The sequence below is a fragment of the Chrysoperla carnea genome, chromosome 1 (assembly GCF_905475395.1).
Source record: "Chrysoperla carnea chromosome 1, inChrCarn1.1, whole genome shotgun sequence".
Classification (NCBI taxonomy): Eukaryota; Metazoa; Arthropoda; class Insecta; order Neuroptera; family Chrysopidae; genus Chrysoperla; species Chrysoperla carnea.
In genome coordinates this window covers 74,381,057-74,406,361 of record NC_058337.1, presented here as the reverse complement: position 1 = coordinate 74,406,361, position 25,305 = coordinate 74,381,057, and the positions used below count along the sequence as shown (strand labels likewise).

Here is a 25,305-nt window from a genome sequence, read left to right as displayed (position 1 = left end):
GCGCCCAGTATTAATTTTAAGAAAGTTATTATAATGCTGATTATTCAACAGGTTTTATCTACTTTAATAAAACAATAGCCTAATGAATTTAGACTTAAGCACTTGTAAAACATTAAAAATAGTATCTGATAATACAATTACGTGAATAATGTTCTTGATGTTATGAAATAAATCGTATAGAAACTTGCCAAGAAATGTGAATTGTGTGTTTAAATACAGACACCGTTAAATTGAAAATCAAGGCCTAATACATGGATAATTTCAAAACACAAATATCGGTTTTGGTTGTAAAAAACTTGTTGAAAAATGGTCGAACTGTTCATTGAATATTTCAAATACAACAGTTTAGAGTAATATACAAAACTTAGAAACCATTCATTTCGAAATTCAGTTTCTCGGATGGTTCGATACCTAACAAACTTTACAAAAAACAAATTGTTCAAGTGTATGAAAAATTGAACCGATTCAGAGGTGGAGTTGATTATTGACGAAAATCTCTGATTAATAAATTAATGGTAGTTGGAATGTGTTCTTGTGCTTGAAATTTTTGATTTTTTATATGATTTGAACACGTCCTGCTTGTAACAAAATATGGCTACTGTAATATATATATATATATATATATATATATATATATATATATATATATATATATATATATATATATATATATATATATATATATATATATATATATTCTCTATATATACACTTCATCTAATCGATAACTGGTAGTATAATTCAAGAAAAAATGATAGCGTCGTACTTTCTCGTAAGACTGTCAACAAATCCTAGCATTTAAAAAAAATTTACGAGGTTTACGCAAACCTCCTTAATAACTAATTTATTGAAACATGAAAGAATATCGCACATCACATACAGAGCCATATTTGATACATACACAGGATGATTTAAAAAAAGTTTTCTTCTTATATTTCGAAAATGGAATGGCAACGCGTATCGGCTCATTTGTAGAAAAAATCAAAGTATAATCTTTTTTTTATGTGGGGACTTCTTCGTGGTTAAACAGGGGCCAACTTTTTTTTGAATGCAGTCAAATTTTTTTTAGCAGATCTTGTTTTTTCCCAAAAAAACCAACCTTTTTCAATAAAATTTGTTTTCTTTAGGTACTGTTATTGTTTCATATACGCATATATTTTGAATGGTGAATTGAATTGAATGCTACTGTGTAATGTACACAATATCTAGCCAATGACATAAATATTAGCCAAGGACACATAGAAACTAACTAGTAGCGGTATAACTCTTCTCTCTCATTCATCATATCGCAAATTTTGGGCCATGTCGTTCTCTTTTATAATATTCTATAAAATATACTAAATTCACAATTCGGTTAATAGTGATGAAGTTTTTGGGCTCGCTGAAGACGAATATCGCGTCAAAATTGACCTCCGAAGCAAATGTTGTCCAGGCTAAACGGTAGCCCTGTCGTCTCCTGGAGTTTTCGGAAATTCGTTATATAATCGGTTCAAGCTCGTTACTAGGGTGTTTTTGGGGTTGCTGAACACATCAAAAACAACCTAGTAACGAGCTTGCACCGAGTATATAATGAATTTCGGAAAACTCCAAGACACAACCTGGATACTAAGAACCGATATACCCATGATACCAGGTAACCCCCCCCCTATTCCCCGAGTTACAAGTTTGGAATCATTTTCATCACTATTAACCGAATTATGAATTTAGTATATTATTTATAAAATTCATATTATTTATGCAAATTGCATATTTTTAATTTTTCATGAATCAAGTGAGTTCACAAAATTTTCTGACGCTCAAACGAGTCGAATGCTTAAAGCCGTATTCAAATCCGACTCAATGTTCAAATTTTTAAAACTTCATTGCTTCGTTTCTGCGACTTAAGGTAATATACACGTGGGCACTTTTAACCATACAACTTAAACCTAGGCTCATTGAAAAATGAGTGAGGACGTCTTTTAATATTCATGGATTTTGACTGATTTTTCGGACGATTATATTTGACTTGTTGTGTTAGAAGCATTGGATTCGAACACAACAAATGAACGGTGAACTTTTAGTGGACACGTATCAATTCGAGCAATTGGAGCTGCTGAAATGCCATACTTTGATATTCATGAATTGTAAAAATTTAAACTATAAAAGCAAGAAGGCGAATGTCTACTTTTAAATAATTAAAAGGTGTTAAAAGCAACCCAAAGAACTAGGTCCGATCTGATGTTCAGAACGTGATGTCCCCCACCAAACTCTGAAATTTTTGTTAAAGTTATTTTTTGATTGGTTAGTTATAAAACTAGCTATTAGCCATGGTATATTAAAATGGTTCATCCTGTATACATCGTAACTATATTTAATATTGGAATATATGTTATTCAAACAAAAATGAATATTGATATTGAATTATGAAAACAGTCATATTTGAAATTGAACTTGTTATTTATAAAATATTCTTTTGTTTTACAGTGACGTTGAAAAAATAAGCTATGATTTTATTTTTTCAATATTAGGTATTTCACAAGAAATAATTTTGTTTATTCATATCAGAATAACAAAATAAAGGAACGTTTGTCTATTTTATGCTTGTGACCAATTAAAAGTTTCCCTTTCACGAAAATTTAGTAGTCACAAACTAATTATAATTAGATATTACTTGTCTATGGCATCAAACGTTGATGGATACAAAAAATTGTCAGCTAAGTGTGAAATATAATACCCGATAAATGATCATTGTTACTTTATTTACAAGCCTTCACACTTTCGATGCAATTTTGAATAACATTTTTGATTAAAAACGATTAATTTCATTACAATGAACGGTTTAATTTTTCTCGCCCTTAAGCCTCGAAATAGATTGCAGTTCGTTTAAACTTTACCTTTCAGAAAGTCGTAAGCAAACTTAATAAGATAACGCAGTTATGAAACTTCATTGGCAAGAAGTCCAGTGTTTCGTCCACACTCTATGAACTAGCGCAAAGAGTAATAGTAACGTAATGGTATAGAGACTTAAATCAACTTTCTTTCTGCATTTTGTGATGAAAGTATGCAATTTTTCTCATTAAACAAGATGTTTAAGGATATTGATTTACGTTGCGTAGAATTTACAAAACAAGAATCAATTGTCAGCTTGCAAATAGGCATTCAGAATAATGAAAATATTCTATTTTCTTCGCAAATTTTTTTTAGTTGATTAGAAAACAAAATTACATCAATATTCAACCTACTTGTTTTATCATAAAATTCCCTCATTCCAATAAACTGTACTGTAAATGGCAAAATCCATCGAGAAACTATAGACGGAGACTCTAGGAACAACATCCTACCCTATTTGTATGGTACACATAATGTTTACATATTACAAGTATTTATTATTTTTATCGAAAAAACTTATCTAGAAAAAAGTCGAAGGTTATTTCTAGTGTTTAATGATGTTTGTGTATGCTAAAGATTTTATTTATTACATTAGTTTTTTTTTTTAAACAAAGTTATATTGTAGTATAATGTTGATGGACATTTGATTAATGACTTTAAAATTTCAAGAAATTCGCGCTAAAGTTAACTGGTCGCTCTAAATAAATTTTTTTTAATTTATGAAATTGTATACGCCAAATTGATTCAATTTTAATCTAAACAAGTGAAAACAAACAATTGACTGTGTTAACTATTGAAATATCATGTATAGACAGTGTTGATTACTCTGTCACATTACACATACATACATGTCACACATATATAACTGATATTCCCATATAATACAAAGTATATACTTTGCGCATAATTTGCGCTCGCACAGGTAAACAGTGATGTTTACGAAAAAATGTTTCAAACAAAAGTTGTTTTATTTTTTTATAAGGAACATTTTTTTTTCATTTAAACTTTTGTTTTATCTCTAACGGTTTACAATATGAGTCCTACACACCCAAGACACCTATGTTGCTCATTTATGAACTTGACCTTTCTTTTTACGTTCTATAACATACGCTATAAAAATTTTAGCTTGACAGACGACAGACAGACGACAGATCGACGATAGACAGACGACAGACAGACGACAAAAAGGCAGACAGACAGACAACGGGAATTGGACTAATTAGGTGATATTATGAACAAATATACCAAAATTTTGTTCATAGTATCAATATTTTTAATCGTTACAAACTTGGGACTAAACTTGGTATACCTTGGTATATTTCATATACATGGTATAAACATTAAGAGTTAAATTAAAGGGTGAACCCTAATCAATTAAACTTCCAATTCTAAATAAAGAACTCTTCACATTTATCTTTGAATTTAGATATGGGTAAAATAAAATGTCTTGAAACTCTCGATATAGACAGATACTTTCAGATAACTGAAATATCCAAATGGTCAGAACCCTATGAAACCTTTAGTTTCGAAACCATTAACCTTTGAATTAAATATATGAATAGATTCATGTAGCAGATCACGTTTTAGGCATTACACGTTGAAACTATTCTTTTAAAGGACATTTTTTGATCAAAATTCAGTTCCATTTCATGAAGTTCGATTACGAGAATATTGTGCCCATTTAACCTACAATCTTTAGATGAATGTTTGAAACTGTTTTTGGATTTATAAACAATAAACGCTATTATTGGAAATAAAATACCTTAAGTTGCTTATAAATTTTAATAATCATTCCAATATTATCCATTGTTATTATTTATCTGTTATTAATGTTATTATTGTTCTTCTTTATCTATTGTAAATTCTTACTTATTATTTGCTTATTACCATTTATTTCTTGTTATTTAATACCCGACTTTAAAGGAGTGGTTTTGTTTTTCGGCGCATTTTGTATGTGTGTATGTATATCTATATAAATGTATTTTTGACCTTGTATCTTCCAAACTGCTCGATGTATTTCATTATTTAAGGTGTCATTATATTTGTCTCAAAAACCGAAGTGTTCTTATAAATACGTAAAAAAAAGATTAACAAAACCTATCCAGTAGGGAATCAAAATAAAGGAAATTAAAAGGGGATTAAAAATATATCTATATATAAGTTATATATTTAAATTTAATTAGGAACAAGAGGACTGAGTTAATTTCTTAAATACCATGTATAGACTATGTCGAGTACACTATCTCATTACACATGAATACATGTCACACATACATAACTGATATTCCTATATAATACATACTATATAATTTGTGCCTAAATGGCACTCTCACGAGTAAACAGTGTTTACGAACATGTTTAGGAACGCTAAGCACGCTGTAAAAATTGAAGCTTTATATCATTTTTCGTTTTAGAGTTATCGTGTTGACAGACGCACGGACGAACGGCCAACCAAAAATGGTCTAATTAGGTGATTTTGTGAAGACCGATAGCAAAATTTTGTTCGTATTATCAATATTTTTAAGCGTTACAAACTTGGGACTAAACTTAGTATACCCTGTATCTTAATATACATGGTATAGTAATAAATTGGTTTAAAAGTTTTAATATAGTTAAGCAAGAGATTTGTTTAGTGCTGTCACACTACAATGTTTTAAATAATAAAAAATAAAAAAACCAACTCCGTTAAATAAAATCTGAAAAGAAAGAAATAGGGCCAGTAAAATTTGGACTGCCTCAAATCTTCACAATAAGGGACAGTTAAAGTCGTTATGTAAACATACTGGACTATTTTCTTTTTTTTCAGAATTTATTTAACAGAGTCGGGTTTTTTATTTTTTTAATTATTTACTTTATTTGTATGATTGAATTTATTGACATATTGTATGTAAACAAAACTACTGAATAAATAAATATTATAATTATTATTATTATTGCTATATTTATTAATATATTATTAATATTATGTTCCGATACAGTAATCTATTCATATGATTAATTTATATAGAAATACAAAACTCGTTTTTTTATTCTTGTAAAGGCTGTAATTATTTGAACTTTTGATTAGGATAAAAACATCCTCCTATATCTAGAGATCCAAGAAATTTTAACTGAAAGCCAAATTCAATATCGCATGTTCGAGATCTGTAGTTGAAACAAATTAAAGATTGTTAGCAAAGATTTGTTCATAAATTATTTGCACATAAAAATGGGCGCTAAAAATTTTTTAAAGAAAAATGGAAAACAAGAGCGAACTTCATTCGATTTCTAAGAAAATGGTTTTTCTTCACACTCTCCTATTTCTTTATTGATAAAAGTAATTTATTAGAACTCACCTTTTTATCTTTCCAGCCCACTAACGGTGGAAAACATATAACAAACGATAATACCCATAAACCAGCAATTAACATTTTCGCTCTAGAATGTGACATAATACTTGGATATGTTACAGGACGTGTCACAGCCACATATCGATCTAATGATATGGCACATAAATTTAAGATACTAGCAGTGCACATCCACACATCCATGGCTAACCAAATACTGCACCACAAATCACCAAAAATCCAAACCTGCAACGATAGAATAATAATGTTTTCTTAAATAAATTACTTCACATTCTATATTTATTCTATATTTAAAATAGAAATTTTTACATTTTCTTAATCGAAGCGCGTGGAAAGAGTACAAATGTATTCTAAACTTCTAGCTTTAGATGAAATCTAAGTCCTCAACTAAATTCCATCAAACGTGTCATAGAATCACCAGACTTAAATTGGGCTTAAAATGCCATGATGTGGGTTTACAATTCATAAAGGACACTAAACTTAAAGCTTCCGATAGTCGTATGCTTAGTAGTACACTTTTGTACTGTGTTGTTATTGTGTGCTGTGAGTACTTAAAATATTTATTAAATGAACCGTGTGAAATTTTGTACCCTCAATTAGAATTTTTGTACCACCATGTATGTACCTGGTTTATAGCAAGTAGACACGGCCTTCGTGAATAATATAATTTTGTATATACAGACAATTTTTTACATTAAAATTTTTTTTAATATAGGCAAATTTTTTACACATCATCTCACTTAATTTTTTTTTTTTTTGTAACATAAACAATAATTGGCAATAAACGGCCGCAATGTATTAGAATGCCTAATTTAAATATTAATGAAAAATGTAAATGAAGGGTTGAAAAGATTGTTAGCTGTTTACAATTTATTAATTTATTTAAGATGAAATCAAGAATTTGATAGATAAATGGTATGATTAGATGAGCAAAAGTAAGTTCAAAAGTATAAAACACATATTCTACACCACCTGTTACCACCGAAAGGGTTAAACTTAACACTTAAGTTTCCCTCAAATGTGTTAATAACAGATAGTATGACATTCGAAAAAATAAATAGTTTACATCAATGGATAATGTTTTGGCATTCAATTTAATCATACACACGATTTGTGTTAGGTTTCAACATAATAAGCGCGGATTTCAAATAAAATGTCAGATAAATGATCAGCACAAGGGTAAGAAAGGACTACGTTTTTTATGTCTTAAGATAATATTTACATTATAATTAGCTGTAATATTTTATAAAACTGTAATATTAATAATAATTAATTGGTAAAATAAAGTAAACCTAAAATCACGAATAAGGTATATAACAGACATATATAAGCAGTACAAAAGCTCCCAAAAGAAAAGGATTAATCAAATACTTATTTTGCAAAAATATAATTAATGTAGTTCAAATTGCAATAAATATATATTGGGTGTCTTGCGCTTAAACTTCCAAAGTTGAAGTAAGTTCAAAAGTGTAAAACACATATTCTACAAATTCCAGCACCTGTTACCATCGAAAGGGTGTTAATAAGAAATAGAATGGCATTCAAAAGAATAAATAGTTCATTGAAAAATTTTAAGCAAAAAAAGCATTCTACATTTTTTCCTAAAACTGAATAGTTAAGGACATACGAGCGACATGAAATTTCAAAGTAAATATGTATTGTATCGGCTTTGAATGGTAAAATACAATGCTCTTGAGAAACCAGAACAAGCGGGGATAATTTTAAACAGAAAGGAGTTTAATTTATGCTACTAATAAATAGGTTAGAAAACTTGATAATAATTAAAATAGATCAAGAAGCATCATAATTTGTTAAAAAGTAATTTATTAATTCTTGAGCGTATATTATTAGTCTGTAACTGCTCATGTAATGCGTTCTGAAAAAATGTGTGTGAGACATTTTCAACTTAAAATAATTAAGAAATACACCTTTAAAGTTTCCAGTTACCGAATATTAAATTACTGGACGACTACGTTAACAAATTAATATTTCCAAAAATAATTTAATTGAGAATTTTTCTTGTTCATTCATAAATTATTAATAGGATTGAGAAAGCCTGAAAAAGTAAAAATTTAGTTTCACAATAAAAGTATTGTATGACTATTGTGTCTGTATACACAAACATACTAATAGAATAAAGACACGAAGATGTTACATGTAATTTGTGTTACTTACATAGAACAGAAGTGACAGTCAGTTACTCCTAGACTGGATATCTAGAGTACTCAGCTAAAGCAATATGTCTCTGTAGGTTAAAAATTTTTTGGAAAGTTGTGAGAAACGCATTTTTACAAAATTAAACCAAATTTCAAAACTCAAGATTCAATAATAAAGTATTTTGATATACAGAATGTCCATGGATTGAGTTTACTATAGGTAATTGCTATTAATTTCTCGTTAAAATAAAGAGAAATGGATAACTTTTCACAAAAATTGGGAGTTTAAATTTGAAATCTGGAGTTAGGAGAGACGGCACGAATTCGGGAAACTCCGCATGTAACCGGGAATAGTGACAGCCGTATTTGTCAAGATGTTCTTTATAGTGAATGGTCACAAAAACACACACCAATTTCCAGGATGATACAATTAGTTGAAACATTCTGTATAATATAATGTTCCATCATAAATAATAGCGTGACTTAAGGTACATGTAATAATATTTTGATTAGAATCTAAACAACAGATTATTATAATTATCATTACAATTTTAATTGAACCCTATGATGGGTTGTTACACGAAATTTCAAACTTTATAAGCAAGACTTAGCTTATGGTTTGATTGTAAAGTCTATATATGGAATATGTTGTTTTAAATGATAATTGCATTTTCATGTTGTGTTGATAAAATAGGTAAGTAGTACCCACCTTTACCTTCTTTGTTATGAAAATAAGGTCAAGTTTGTGAATTAGTTGTGTTCGATGCATTAGTTTGAAGTGTATATGTTGTAACCTTTCATGAACATATAGCGACCTTTTTCGCGTAGTGTTCAGGTATACATGTGTATATGTATATACATTTTTGCCTCATATATATGTATATGTATGCATACATAGTTCTTATTTAAATCCTAGCAATTGATGTATGATTTAAATTGTTGCATTCTATTATTGCTAATATTTTTCAATGAGGTTAACAATTCTCTAATAAAACAATTTTCCTTATATAAGCCTTAATTTTGAAAAAATTCCCGAGTCCGAGGAATAGAGTAGCGATGGGTAAACTGTAAGTCTCAACCCATTTTACGGTATTAGATAGATTTTTTTGGGTCTCTAAATTTACAAAATAATTATTTCTCAATAAAAATTATTTTTGCTCCAAGATTGTTATTATAATACACCTATGGAAACTACTTCGTAAGAAAATTTATTTAGGCTTTAGATGGTAAAATGGCATTAAATTTACCAAAAATATTATCCTAATTCATAACCTAGGAAAGTAAAATAGGAAATACACATGATGCAAAACCGTTTCGTGTCTTTGAAGGAGTTTGGGCGGAGCAGATAAACACACAGATAAACAGACAAAAGTTGGGAGCTATTTTCTTTTATACTATATCCAAGTGGTCCTGAGGGGTCACCATCCCCGCCAAAGTTGCATAATTTTGGCACAAACGAGATGTAAAAACCAGATATTAGGATGATCTACAAATGTATGTCAATATAAGGTTTTTGGTAGCAGACGACATTCACATGTTACTAACCCACGGACTAAATTATCCATGACAATTTTCAATAGTAAAAAATTACGATGTTCGATTATATTTTTACATGTCAGGAATTTTTTTTACGTGCATACTTTATACGTGCGTACTTACTTCGATCTCATAAGCATTTGATAATTTCCTTTAGTAAAAAGTGAGGATTTCCGAAAATTTTGGTAGTTGCTGTCTTGAAATGCACGTTCACGGTATGCAACATTTCATTTCTTCTTTTCGAGAACACTCTAGTTTGAAAATACGGTTGCTGTATTTCGAAAAGCTGATCTTTGCCAAGCCTCTTTAAAATTTCCAATCGAGGAGTCTTTCGGGCCACTAGTAGATCGAACAATATGTAAGAAAAAAAAATTAAAAAACCAGTGGTTTCAGATTCTATGAGCTAGATGAAAAAATCTTGCCAAAATTATTAGAAAATTGTAATATAACGATTTCGTTCTCTAATTTGTGTCGCATACGTATTTCCTAAATCAACGGGGTTATTCATTTTGAATCGAATAGTAATTTCAAGGAACCAATCGAACAACAATTCTATGAATAATAATGTGCAATTGAAATGTATAGATAATATGAAATTAATCCTTTAAAATTATTAAGAAACGAATTATTACAACTCACCTTAAATATTTCCCAAGTAGCCGAAAATGGTAAAACGGCTAAACCAACCATTAAATCAGCAACAGCCAATGATACAATAAATAAATTTGTGACTGAACGTAGTTTTGATGAACAAAATACCGCAGCAATCACCAAACAATTACCAACAATCACTAATACATTAATAAAAGCTAATATAGCTAATGATGCTAATAAAGATGGATCCGTCCAAGAAACATCCTCCAATAATGCCGCACACGCGGTTGCATTAATTGTATTACGCATTACTTATAATAAATCGCTTTGCAAACACTCACGTCTTCACACTTTTTACACGAAATTTTTTACATTTTTATTTATATTTTTTCTAGCGAGATACTTTTTTCGGGGAAGAAACGACGGATAAAATTTTGTCATGGAAAAATTTTGTGCTTTTATTTATTTATTTATTTATATTTTTTTGTACATAAAAATTCGCACTTATAGAGAGATTAAATCTTATTATTTGTTATTTGTTTGTTATTGATCAAAAAATGTTATGTACCATTAATTTTTGTAAAATGGAAAAATAATAAAAATAACTTGTGGGCGTAAATTTTTTTTTCAATTACATATTGCGTTTGTTTACCCAAAAGTACGTCTTTTTCTAAAATTATATTAATTTTTATGTTTTATTAATTATTGGATTTATTAATTGTAGTACTAGTTATTTATTATACATGTTATTGAAAGCTCATTAAAGTAATAATTTATTTGGTGGACGAATATTTAAAATCAATAAATATGTTTTAATAAAAAACATTTTTTATTTATGTATATTATTTTTTTTAAATTTAATTTTGTTTGTTTGGTGTTTTCATTTTAAGGCAATGTTTTTTTTCTCAAATACATTTAAATTTCACTGTTTGTACAAAAAATGACATTTTTTTAATTTGTGTTCAAGATTTTTGCGAGATATCTTCATTTTGTTGCAGTTTGTAGAAGAATCTGTAATGAAAGAAAAGTAAATATTAAAAAATTATTAGATATTTGTTCAATTATATAATAACTATTGTATTTTGTATTTAGCATAAAATGGGTTGAAATTCAAACGCAAACAAAATGGAATAAAAACAGCTTAATCAAAAATAGGATTAAAAATAAAATCAGTGGGGGACAAGAACCCGTCTTATTTCCTTTCGATATCTTCTGCAAAAATAGAATCATGATTATTGTAAAAGTTTCTGTGTTGAGGTCTAAAACCGAACGGGAGATTTATTTTATACACAAAGCGTATCGAAAAATTAATAAATATTTCTTTTTATTTATTTAAATGAAAATACGTAATGTACACTTCAACGTATAGTCTCACTCTCAAATGTAATTGGTATAACATGTTGAGATAGCAAAAGTTATTAAAAATATCATGTATGAGGGACTTCGACTTCTATAGTGCGTCGCATTTTAGATGAAGACAATCTTATATTTTCTTTATTTTAGGAATATCAATTTGAAAAATTGCAAAATCATGCAGGAGTGATAAGTCACATTTTTTAGACAATTAACCGAAATCATAACTTAAAAATCCTAATACAAATTTACAAACCAGGGCCAATTCTTAATATTTTTCCTAGCGTTAGAGATGGTTGGAGGTATCGAAAAATTAAAGAGAATTGTTCGGAAATACGAACTCAAGACTTCGAGTGTAATTTTTTCAACTAATCGATTTTTTCTTAATTTGTATATGTTTGTCAACTTATTTATTTATTATTTATAATTTATTGAGTAGATCTTGTATACAATTTTCGTCTAAGGTCAAAGTCTTGGTTATCATTTTTGTTTATTTATGATACAATGGCGTAAACTATAAAGACTTTAGTAATAATGCTGAATATTAACATCGATTCAATCAAACGACACAAACACAATTTTGAGCACTCAACAGTGTCTAATGAAAACAAACAAATTAAATAAAATCAATACTACAAATTTGAGTAAAAAATTTTCTTTTTCTTACACAAATAAATATTTCATAATGAAGTTATAAATGAAAATCATGATAAAATCTGATAGAATATAATTAAATAAATAAATTATTATATTGATCAATAAAAAATGTATATAAATTTATTCTTCTTAATCAAATAAATAAATACTACAGTAAATAAGCCGGAAAATACCATCAAATGTGGAAAAGTGGTGGAACAGCTCCGATTTCAAAAATTTTTTGTGTACATGTTCCTTAGACCTCTAGGAACATTCAGTCGCACTAACCTTGGCATAAGAAAAAAAAACTGAGAAAGTTAGGGTAGTTTTCCCATCCCCAAATTGTAACAGTGAAAACAAATCAATATTTCACCTCAAAAATCGTCTTCCGAGGGTTTTCGAGGTCGCTGATCATGAATTCAAGGTTTAAAAACAACTGAAAATGGTTGCAACCCCATTAAAACTACCCCTATAAGTGTCAATAATTAAAAAATTTTGAAGATTTTGAATTTGACCTCAGAAATTGTCTTTCTGCGGTTTTTGAAGTCGTTGATAATGAATTTGAGAGTAAGAAGCAACTGAATGTAGTTCCAAGCCATCCCTAGAAGATACAGAGATAAAATTTAAAATTTTTAATCGAATATCGTCTTTCGGGGGGTTTTTGGCATCGCTGATCACGAATTCAAGGTCAAAAAGTAACTTGAATGGTTGCAACCCTATTAAAACTACCCCTAGAAGTGTGAATGATTAATAAAATTTGAAAATTTTGAATTTTTTTAAATGTTTATCATTTTTACATCTGGGGGTAGTTTTTTTGGGGTTGCAACCATCCAAGTTACTTTTTGACCTTGGATTCGTGATCAGCGGCTCCAAAAACCCCCCGAAAGACGATAGTCGAGGAACAATTTTAAATTTTTTCTCTGTCACTTCTAAGGGTTCAGAAAATTCAGAATTTTCAAATTTTTTTTGTCATTGTCACTTCTAGGGGTAGTTTTAATGGGGTTGAAACAATCCTCAATTGCTTTTTGACCTTAAATTTGTGAACACCGAACCTCAAAGCTCCACGAGACACGATTTCAGAGGCAAAATTTTGAATTTAATACATTTTTTGTCTCTATCACTTTAAGGGTAGTTTTATTGAGGTTCCAACCATATTCAGTTGCTTTTTAACCTTGAATGCGTGATCAACGACCTCAAAAACCCTCGGAAGACGATTTTTGAGTTGAAATATTGATTTGTTTTCACTGTTACTATGAGAATTTTGGGGTTGGGAAAACTACCCTAACTTTCTCAGTTTTTTTTCTTATGCGGCTGAATGTTCCTAGAGGTCTAAGGAATACGTACACAAAAAATTTTTGTAATCGGAGCTGTTCCACCACTTTTCCACATTTTCCGGCTTATTTATTGCACTAAAATAATAAAATCAGTGGAAGAAAATTTTATATTAAGAAAATAGTAGTCGACAATACGTAGGGTGCTTTTTTAAAAATTTTCCACCCTTGTATATGCAAAACGTATTTAAAAATCATAAAACGCGAAGACATTTGTCGGTTTATTCTTAGGGGAAATGAAAACACAGTGTTAAGAATTTTTATAATTTTTATTAGCATCTGAATTTTAAAAAAATTCTTTTTTTTTCCAAGACCTCAATTTTTGGCGAAGTAAAAACTGCAAAAATGGTATGGGAAAAGTTTCTGTTCCAAATTTACTTGATTTGTGATAAAAAATTAGAATCTGTAAAAAACGTATTACTTACTTTGAAAATTTTTTAAAAGAAATTATCTTGGTGGAAACTTTTTAAACATGAAAAATCTAAATCTAGGTGCCAAAAATTAAGCTCTAAAAAAAAAATTCAAATGAAAGACGTTTTTTTTTTATGGCATAGATCAAGAATTTGCTACAAAAACAGGAATGTCTAATTAAAAAGAAAAGCAAAGACGGTAACCGTTTGACCATGCAGACCTCCCTATATAAAAGACTGAATACTGTATTTTCCATCTCCTAAAAATTCGTCGGTTTTCAAAATATAAAGGTGGAATCTTTTTAAAAATCAACCTGTTTGTATATATACAAAAAGGGCATAAAATTAAGAGATATCAATCTAAATGTAAAAATACTACTCTTGTATATTTTGTTGTACTCTTATACATTTTGATTATTTCACACGAAAAAACATTTACAGGGATGGATTTAAGAGAGAGTAAAATATGAAAAGACAAATCGGAAAGGAAATGTGCCAAAAGTACGGTTTATTATTAAACTTCATTTTGGGAAACGACAAATTCAAGAAAAGTGAGCAGCAAAATAGAGAAATACTGTCATTCACCATGGTACAAAAACCACATTCTATTGCCACATTTCTTACTCCACCTGACAACGACCATGGAAATATTCATAAATTTACAAATAGGTAAAAAGGTTACGTACATTATTTAGACTCATATAAAATAAGTTCAAAAATTAAGCTTTATTATAATTTCCGATTGTGCGAGCGTAATCATTATCAATGTAAGCTAACCGTATGTTTATATAGAACAAAATATAGATCAAATGGTCAACCCTAGTAGCTCAGTTAGTGAAAGCGTAACCAATTCCGTGCACGGCATTTAAAAAATAAAAATATTAATTTAATTAATAGTGGTGATGGGCTAATGTAGTGCATGGTACATGCAAGAAAGAGGTGAGTTCAGCCTCTCAAAGCAATAAGGAATAATTCGGATGTCAAATTGGCCATATTACCCATAAAAATGTAAAACTAGACTTGATACCATGACAAAATATGAAAATGAAATTAAAATTGATCAAAAACAAAGATAAGTTATAACCAATCAAATATTGCATTCAAAGGTTGCCCATTTCCTTTTAGCAAAACAAAGTTTTATATGTAATCTCTAAAGCGATACCCACGTATGACGTCACTAGTGGGTATCTTCCTCTTTGTGGAATAGAAAATTTAAACGTTCATATCTTGCATACTAGTTTATAATTTTTAAAAAACAACTTCACTTTTCTATTCGTAAAGTGAAGTTCATCTGAAGTGATATACAAAATTTGTTCCGATCCTCTATTGATCTGATAAATGAAATTGCAGTGGAAAAGATGGTAAAACACATATATGGTATTTCCATGGACCTTTTGGCTTACGAGTGTGTCTTTCATAAACTGTCAATATAACCTATCCTAACCAAAGTACAAAAATGGCATTTTCTAAAAAAAAAAAAGTAGCAATTCGTACCGTGCGCTAGTCAACGATACACTACTTTAATTAGAGAATTGTATGGATGCATATATAATTGCATGAATTGCAGTTATGACTTACATTGAAAATTTAATATTATTGTCTCACAAATTTAAATAAATAATTATGATAATTTATATTTGAAAAATAATACTTGTGCAATTTAATTTCTTATTTTCACAATTTTTAATGCATTAAGTTTAATTAATTAGTATTTTTCAATAATTTTAATTTGACATTTTGTATAACATTAACATGTAAAGAACTGCAAATTAGCCATAACAGCGTCCTTTTTCACTGGAAGCGCTGGTATCGATTTTATTGTCCCTACCATGACTACGCACACAACGAATAGGCCACTTAATTGTTACTAAATATTACACCTTATTTCATTAGACTCTTGTACCGACCGTATTTCTCTTGTATTTATCCTATATTATTATCTTAGAAATAAAAATCAGTAATAATTTTATTTGCTAATAATAATAATAATAACATAAAAGAATTATTTAAACACCATCCTGTTAAATTATAAAATATACGATAATACTGAATATATTTATTTTCTATTTTGAATAAAAAATATTCATCAAAAAAAGTAAATTTTTCTGTCACACTTGTCAACGCCTGTGATTGAATTTCCAATTCAATGATGAGAGTTTTTTTTTTTTTTTTTATCAAATATAATATTCTGATGGCTATTAACCTGTTATCTCACTTATCAAAACAAAGAAAAGCTATTGAACTTTAGCATGAAAATTTCATCTTTCAAATTATAAAGAACATCGTAAAATCTTTCTTTGTTATTGAATTGATGTTAATTTCTTACACGCTTTTATTACTTTGATTTGAACATATATGTGTAATTTGTATATATGAATGTGAATTTGAACAAATACTATGTATGTGTAACGTATGAATGTATACAGGGTGGTCGAAATTAAAACAGCAAGACCTAATGAAATGGTAGATAACATTAAAATAATGACAATATAATTCTACCATTGTTGACAATTCTGAAAAATTACTTCAAAGTGTTGATTTTCCTAATAAAAAGGCACAAAAATTATATTATACCAAAATTAACACGCTTTCTTGCCATAAAATTAAATTAAATTTTAAACCTTTTTTATTCTGTCAAAAACGCTGTCATCCATCACTATCACTATCACTATCACTATCACTATCACTATCTCTATCTCTATCTCTATCTCTATCTCTATCTCTATCTCTATCTCTATCTCTATCTCTATCTCTATCTCTATCTCTATCTCTATCTCTATCTCTATCTCTATCTCTACCAAAAAATCTTCTACCACACTTGTCCCTGTATCAATGCTTTTGCCTTCATCACTTTTTACCTTCTTTTTTTATCATGTACTTAGTGGTTATTATTTGCATTTTAATTAATAAATAGGTACAAATGAAATTCACTGGCGAAAGAACGCAGTTAATGCTATGCAGAAGTAAAAAATCATATTTTGAAGAACAATTAAAAAAATTACAATTTTATAGAATGCATAATTTGTAAGAGACATATTCACCGAAGAAGTAACGACATATAATTCGTATTGTTACTTTTTTTTTTTCAAAAGGAAATTTTCAATTTATTTTAAATATATTTATAGAATATGTTATTCCCATCGACTACACATTGAATACATCCTCAACGTCTTATATCGATGCAATGTGTTGTGTTAGTTTCTAGTGAGTACTTTCAAATTATATTATAGAAGGATACTTTATATAAAATCGTGCACATGAATGATTCGAAATGAAAACTAACTATATGTATGTACCTAAAGTCGGTCTTCCCGGCCTATGTGATGTTGTTGTTGTCGATAGCGATGGTTTTCCAATTACTAACCACACATCAGTTTCCAATACTGTAATAATGTTGGTTAACACATGGTGTAATAAAATTAATTGATTGTTTGGTTAAGCTAATTAAGTAGTAAAAATATCAATTCAACTTTAATCCGCGACCGTCGATTGAGGAACTATTAACGGTCGAACGGGATTTATTAAACACCAAAGGCAAATAATATACATATAATGAAATGAATAAATTAAATTTTATCTTGTTTTTGGTTGTTATTGGAGTTTCTCACCAGCCGCATGAACTTTGTGAATTCAATTTTATGACCGAGTTTAAAGCTATGAGAACCGTGCCCAAAACATTAACATTATTAACAACGTTTATCAACGTCAATTCTTGTGGCTCAGTTGGTTAAACGTTAACGGTATGCCTAGGGTAGCGACGTTCGATTCCCGCCGCCATAACAAAAATTAATTTATTAAATAATTGAGGAACTGATAAATGAAATTATCAGCGGAATAGTGGTAAAATACGTGAATATCACAAGGGGCTCTATATCTTAAATGTGTCCTTCGTGGACAGCCAATATAGCCTAACCTAACCCAACAACGTTCATATACGCACAAATTAATATATATATATATATATATATATATATATATATATATATATATTAGCACTTCAAGCCTCAAGGGCTCATGGCTTCTGTCTTTTTGACAATTTGCTTCCACTTTTTCCTGTTCAAAGCATCCTTCTTCTAGTTCTGTACTCCTTTCTGTCGGAGATCTTCTATGGTGGACTCTAACCACCGTTTCTTCGGCCGTCCCGTCCTCCGCTTACCACCAACTCCTTGAGTGAGTAATTTATTCGGAATCCTTTCTTTTGACATCCTATGGACATGCCCCAACCATCGGATCCTGCGGGCTTTGGCAATTTTTACTATATTTGGGTCACTATACATTGCGTATATGTTCTCATTTGTTCTTCTTTTCCATTGTTCACTTTCGTCTTTTTGGCCTCCAAAGATTCTTCGTAGAATTTTTCGTTCCCAAATCAATAGCTTATTTTCAATTTTTTTATTTACAACCCATGTCTCTGTACAAAACCGTTGGTCTAATTAGTGTCTTATATACTCGGACTTTTACCCTCCTTGAAACCATTTTGGACAGCATGACCCCTTTCAAAGAACTCATGGCTCTGCTTCCACTCTGAAGTCTTTTATTAATTTCGGATTCTTCTTCACTTTTGTCTTCAATTATCACCCCCAAATAGTCGAATTGTCTTACTCTTTCGAATGCATATGCTTTTTCGTTCGATCGAATTTGTATACCATTTTCATTTTCCTCATTATGGTTTCGTAGCTTAAGATACTTTGTTTTTTGTTCATTTATGGTCAACCCGTACTCTTTAGCTTTATGTTCAAGGTTTTTAAACACAGTGATCAACTCTTGCTTTGTTCTAGTTATAATAGCTATATCGTCCGCAAAAGCTACAACCTGATGTCGAAAGTGGTTTACAGTTCCTTTGGTCTGTAATTTACATTCCCGAATAATTACTTCCAGCACCAGATTGAACAGCATTGTGGATAACGGGTCACCTTGCCTTAATCCTTTTTGAACATTAAAAGCTTTTGATATTTTCCCTTCCCATGTGACTTTACTCCATGTTCTCTTCAATGTCATGAGTACCAATTCAATCAATTTTTTGGGTATCTTTAGCGTCGTCATAGCTTCTATCATTTTTGCTCTAATGATCGAGTCGTATGCTTGTTTAAAATCAATAAATAGGATATGCAGTTCGAGATATCTATCAAAGCTATCATTAATTATCTCTTTGACAGTAAAAATTTGGTCAATCGTTGATTTTCCCTTCCTGAATCCTCCTTGATACTCACCAATTACATCCTCCATGTAAGTAACTAGCCTTGATCTTAAAATCAGCGCAAACACTTTGTAAATTACATCCAGAAGAGAAATTCCTCGATAATTTTTTGAGAGATTTGTCTCCCTTTTTATGAATTGGGCAAATCAAGGATCCTCTCCAATCTGTGGGTGTAGTTTGTTCCTTCCATATTTGCAGGATGAGATCAAAAATTCTTTTATGCAATACCTGACCACCTTCTTTTAGCATTTCCCCTGTAATGGCACTTTCTCCAGCGCTTTTGTTATTTTTTAATATAATAAGCAATAATTAAAGTTAAGTTAAGAAATAATTTGCTCTAATTCTGACGAGGTTGGCTCTTCCAAGGTAACTTCCACATTTTCACCTACCGGCTGAGAATTATTTACTGCAATGTCACTATTCTTTCCTTCATCATCCAATAGCTCTTGAAAATGTTCTTCCCACCGTTTCAATTTCTGAGATATTTCCCCTATAATATGACCATCCTTACCCCTACAGTACGTGGCAGTTTTCAGACCATTTTCCCTGCTATTCTTAACTTCTTGGTAAAAATTTCTAAACTCATTGCTCATAAAATTGTTTTCAATCTTTTCAATTTTTTTATTCCAAAAATCCCTCTTCTTTGCTCTACAAATACGCTTTGCTTCCTTTCTTTTTTGGTTAAACTGTTCTCTGTTTTGGGATGAATTATCGTTATACAATTTAACTCTTGCCCTATTTCTCTCTTCCAAACTTTTTACACAAACTTCGTCGAACCAATCTTTACCTTTGTTTGATTCAATTTTTTCAAGTACACATTTCGCTGCTCTTCCAACAACCGTCTGAATTTTGGACCACTTTTGTTCAACATTTTCTCCTTTGCTTTGCTCTCCCAGGTCCGCTGATATCATCATTTCAAACTGGATTCTCGTATCCTCCATTTTTAGTTTTGAAACATTGTATTTTTGCCTGATCACTTCCTTACGTCCCTGATTTTTAGGTAAATTTTGTTTTACTTTCGCAATAACCAAAAAGTGGTTGGAGTTACTAGCTGCTCCTCTGTAGCTTCTCACATCTTTTACTGATCTCATGTCTCTCTCCTCAATTAGCATATGGTCTATTTGATTGGAAGCATTCCCACTTGGTGAAATCCAGTTTGTCTTGTGAATATCCTTGTGGTCGAAATGGGTGCTTATTATTTTTATCCTATTGTCTCTTGCAAACTCAATAATGCATCTACCATTTTCGTTGCTATATTCGTGCTTACTTTTGGCCCCTGTTACATTTTTATATATTTCTTCCCTCCCAATTTTCGCATTGTAATCTCCTATTATAATTTTGATATCGTATCTCGGCAAACCATTCACTACACTTTGAAGATATTCATAGAAGGATTGTTTCAATTCAATATCTTTTTCTTCAGATGGTGCATGGATATTGAGAATCGATATTTTCCTATATTTCCCTCTCAATCGTATTCGACACATTCTATCTGAGTAAGCTTCGAAATCTACTACTGTCTTCCCTGCTACTTCATTCAGGATGAAACCCGTTCCTAACATCCTATTTTCCCCTCCGCTTTTAAACAGAGTATGCTTCCCGATTTTCACAATATCTTTTCCTGAGAGTTTTGTTTCCTGTAACGCAATCACCTCTATTTTGTACTTTACCATTATTTCGGTCAAATTCTTGAGTGCTTCCTCTTCATATATACTTCTCACGTTCCAGGTAGCAATTTTCATTTCTGATTCCGAAAGTTTCTTATACTGCCGTTTTATTCTTCCTTCCTTTTTCTGATTTTCATTTTCACAACTTTTCAAATTCATATCCATTTTCATAACCAATTTCGTTGTACGTCTACCGTTCATTATGCCCTCTTTTACTTTTTTCCATCACGGCTTCTTGTTTGTTTTTCTAATCGATCATTTTCGTTACTCCATTTCCATTCCTCATCGCCGATTTTTAATCTTTGATACCCGATTTTCACCTGGTTACCCTTCTGTCCCTCTTGTGCAGCTACTTCCCTCAGGTCTTTTAGGTCTCTTAATTTGCCTTTTTGTTCCATAACTTTCCATTTTTCTTCTATATTTTCGAACGAAACCAGATATGTTTCTTTCCCTAATCGATTTGCCGACGTGATTGCAGTTTCAATTTGTAAGTTTTCTTTCATAAAGTCCCGCATCACTTCTTTCAATTTATTTTCATTTTCTTTTACTACTTCCAAACCTGTAACCATCACATTTTTCTTTCTTTTTTCTTTATCCAATTGTTCGGTTTTCACGTTTAGAGTTGCTATATTTTTCTTAATTTTTTCATTTTCTTATTTTAATAATTCGTTTTCATGCTTCATTTTGTTGTTTTCATCTTTCAATTCTTTCATTTCACGTCGGATTTATTGTTGCTCATCCTTAATTTGTTGCACATCTAATGATACAGCTTTCAACAGCTGGAAAATTTCATCTAACTTTTCATCGTTTTCCCGCATTTTCACTGGTGATCTTGCTATTTTTTTGCTTCCTTTAAAAGCTCCTAGATCCTTTGGATCTCTTTTTCTTTTACTATCGTCTGTTGAATATTCATCATTGCTACTCATGATTTTACCTAATTGAAAATACGTACCTGCTCTTTTTTTTTTTTTTGAACTTAGGATTGTTTGCGAAAAGATACAATACCAGATCGACTCTTCGGAGTAATATATCTTATCAGTGCAGCTTCGATTTATTAATATTTGTTATGATTTATATCTTAACTCAATTAAGTTAGTTTCAGACAAATTAATGCTTCATTTTAATTTGCTCCTGTCTCGAAAAAATGTTCGGATCAAATCTTGATGCTACCATAGCTTTCTGCAAATATTATTTTTCACTAACAACAATGGATTGGTTTTAAATGGCAGCTTTCTTGAAGTTTTATATTTGTTTTAATTCAGTACAAATTGAAATGATCAAGCCTTACTTTCAAAGTGAACAACAGTCTAAGATCGAAAGTTTAATGATTGTTGTCTGCCATTTGGAGAACTGATGCAGATGAGTCTTCTAATAAAAAATTTTTTTTTATCTTGGTCAGAGAGTCGAATTTATGAAAATAATTAGTTTAGGCCCCAGTTTTTGTGTTTCGATGATAAAAAAAGTCCATTGACGTAAACAAATTAGCAGAAAATTTAAAAATGCAAGATTGGTTGAAAATAAAAAGCTATGAAAACGAAATGGGTTTTTCAAACTTTTTCGAAAGTGGAAAACTTCCTAATATCCATTTTTAAGTACTCACTGTTTTTCAATAGATTTTTTTCAACAAAATCGAAAAAGAAAATGAAATAATTGAGTTTGAAGGTACTTTTGCATCTAAACAGTCTTTTGAATAAATTTTTAGCATAAAAATTCCTTCGTTATATTTTGCCCGGAAATTTGGTAAAAATACTAAACTGGGCAACGTTTACCTCGAAAAATATTTTAACTTCTTCTGGTTCGCTTGGTAAATCAACAAAATAGAGTGTTGAAATAGGAAAAAAGCTCAATTCGTAAAAACAAACAAATATATAAAACACAACACAAGTGTAGTATAATATACCACATTAACCAAGAACAGCAGTAATCATGAATGGTGGTCAATAGGCATTGATGGCGTCATCAGCGTACATAGGTAGCAGCCAGAGTGTCATTCATAGTCATTCGATACAAAACATCATTAATTATTATCATAAAACCATTTATCATCGTGTTTGTGCTTGGTTCAAATATATATTTGTATATGAGCAGTAACAAGCAGACACACTGATTACCTTATCCGTAACATTTAATTCATAAGTTGTGTACATTAACCGCAGATAATAACCCACCAAAAAATTCAGTAGGCTAATAAGATTTATTACTAAGAATACAATGAACCGAGATTCATTCCTTAGTTTATCGACAAAAAATGCTATACATATATGAACTAGAAATGTAGTGTTTATGTATCAAAGTACAAAAGTTGATTTTTCTTATTTGTTTATTTATAAGTTGGCTAAATGGTCTAAATCGGGGGCACGGCAGTGCCCCCGCCAAGTCGAGCGCGAAGCAAACACTGCCGTACCATCCTTTACAGGAACCATTTCGCCGCATTTTCAGGCCCCTATTTGAGAATCTCTGGGTAAGAGCAAAACGCAGAAATTTTCGTCATCCAGTAATCTATAACCACATACTTAAAATCCATAATTTCAAGTCTGTAGTCATTTAGTTCGGAAGTTAAGCGAAAGCAAAGTTGCGCATTTATGACACTCACTCACTCACTCATGATCATCAGAACAGAAGTAGTATTTCCCATAAACTCAGAGAGCTGAAATTTGGTACAGAGTTAGGTTTTAATGGCCACATAAAGGGAAAACTATAAAAACTAGTATAATTGAAGATCTAAGGGAACCTGGTGACCCTGAAAAAAATAAATCAATATGTTCACGTTTCTCCAAAAAGAAGTGAAATCCCACCAAAAACATTCTGTAAGAAACTAGCCAAGTCTCGATGGAGCTGCTTGTTTATCTCTAAAAAGTAATGAAGTCTAGATAAAGTCGTGCCAAGTCTAAGGTTCCTTACTGCGATTTCTTTATTATTATTCGTTGTGTGCGTAGTCATGGTAGGGATAATAAAATCGATGCCAGCGCTTTAAGTGAAAAATTTTTGAGATAAAGGGGGCTGTTATGACTAATTTGCAATTCTTTACATGTTAATGATATAGAAACTGTCAAATTAAAATGATTGAAAAACACTAATTAATTAAACTTAATGCATTAAAAATTGTGAAAATAAGAAATCAAATTGTACAAATATTATTTTTCAAATGTAAATTATCATAATTATTTATTTAAATTTGTGAAACAAGAATATTAAATTTTAAATGTAAGTTTTCAATGCAATCCACACAATTATATATGCATCCATACAATTCTATAATTAAAGTAGTGTATCGTTGTCATGGAAACGAAACTCACACACGAAGCGAATAGTTAATGTTGTGTGACTTGGCCGTTGAATACCATTGCGATCACCTGTCATTTTTTATGCATTTTGGAGCTGAAATTGTGTCGTGTCTATTAAATTTATGAAAAAAAATTTATTTTTGTAACAGAAACATCTTATAGTGTGTAGAACGTAGAGATCAAATTATTCAAATCTTCTTAGTAAATTTATAGCAATTACATATAATATAATAAGGAACAGAAATGAAATAAACCCCTCCAGTGCGGTTTATGTATTTTATCAATTAATGTTTATATATAATTAGTGAATTGTTATGATTATTGTAAAAACATATGTCTTAGGTCAACAAGGAATGATAGATATAAATAATTTGTTTATAAAGCTAACATATTAACGGAGCAAATGACCTGGAAAATAACAAAATAATAATGAAACTTAATATTTTATTGGATGGTTCGTTCATTCGATGCGGTGCTTGTTAGAACCTTATTTTTTTAAATTTCAGTGCGTTTTTTTGATTAATGTAATCACTCGCTTTCTGTGGAGATGCTCTTTATGAAAAAAAAGGAAAAGGAACGAAAAGGAAAATCTATAAACGCAAAAACACGTATCTGTTCTCTCTTTGGGGAATGAAAATATTTTGTTTGTTTTTTGATACGGGATAATCTTTATGATCAATTAGGGGTCAACTTTATTATTATAAACAGAATCCATCTTGTAAGCCATTAGAGATAGAACCAAAATCTAAATATAAAAAATATTCTTTATAATAAACAATACAACTTTTGTTGGAAAATTTTTTTCTTCTTAATTAGGGCATAACTTTGGTGTCCATTCTCACCAAAACTGTAAAAACGATGGAAATTTCAGATTCAACTAGTGATGAGCCTTATGAAATATTTATGGAACAAAACAAATGGTGATC

General features: G+C 30.1%; 1 protein-coding gene across 1 annotated transcript in view; it reads right to left on the bottom strand.

Annotated features, from left to right (window-relative positions):
• Nucleotides 1-21,664, bottom strand: part of LOC123290980 (octopamine receptor Oamb-like) — a 55,016-nt gene extending 33,352 nt beyond the window's left edge. Inside the window, exons 1-3 of the mRNA XM_044871393.1 lie at nt 21,312-21,664; nt 10,547-10,814; nt 6,215-6,440 (exon numbers count right to left, since the gene is read on the bottom strand). Of these exons, the coding sequence (XP_044727328.1) occupies nt 6,215-6,440; nt 10,547-10,814; nt 21,312-21,664 (847 nt within the window). The remainder of the gene's footprint in view (nt 1-6,214; nt 6,441-10,546; nt 10,815-21,311) is intronic.
• Between the last annotated feature and the right edge of the window lie 3,641 nt (nt 21,665-25,305).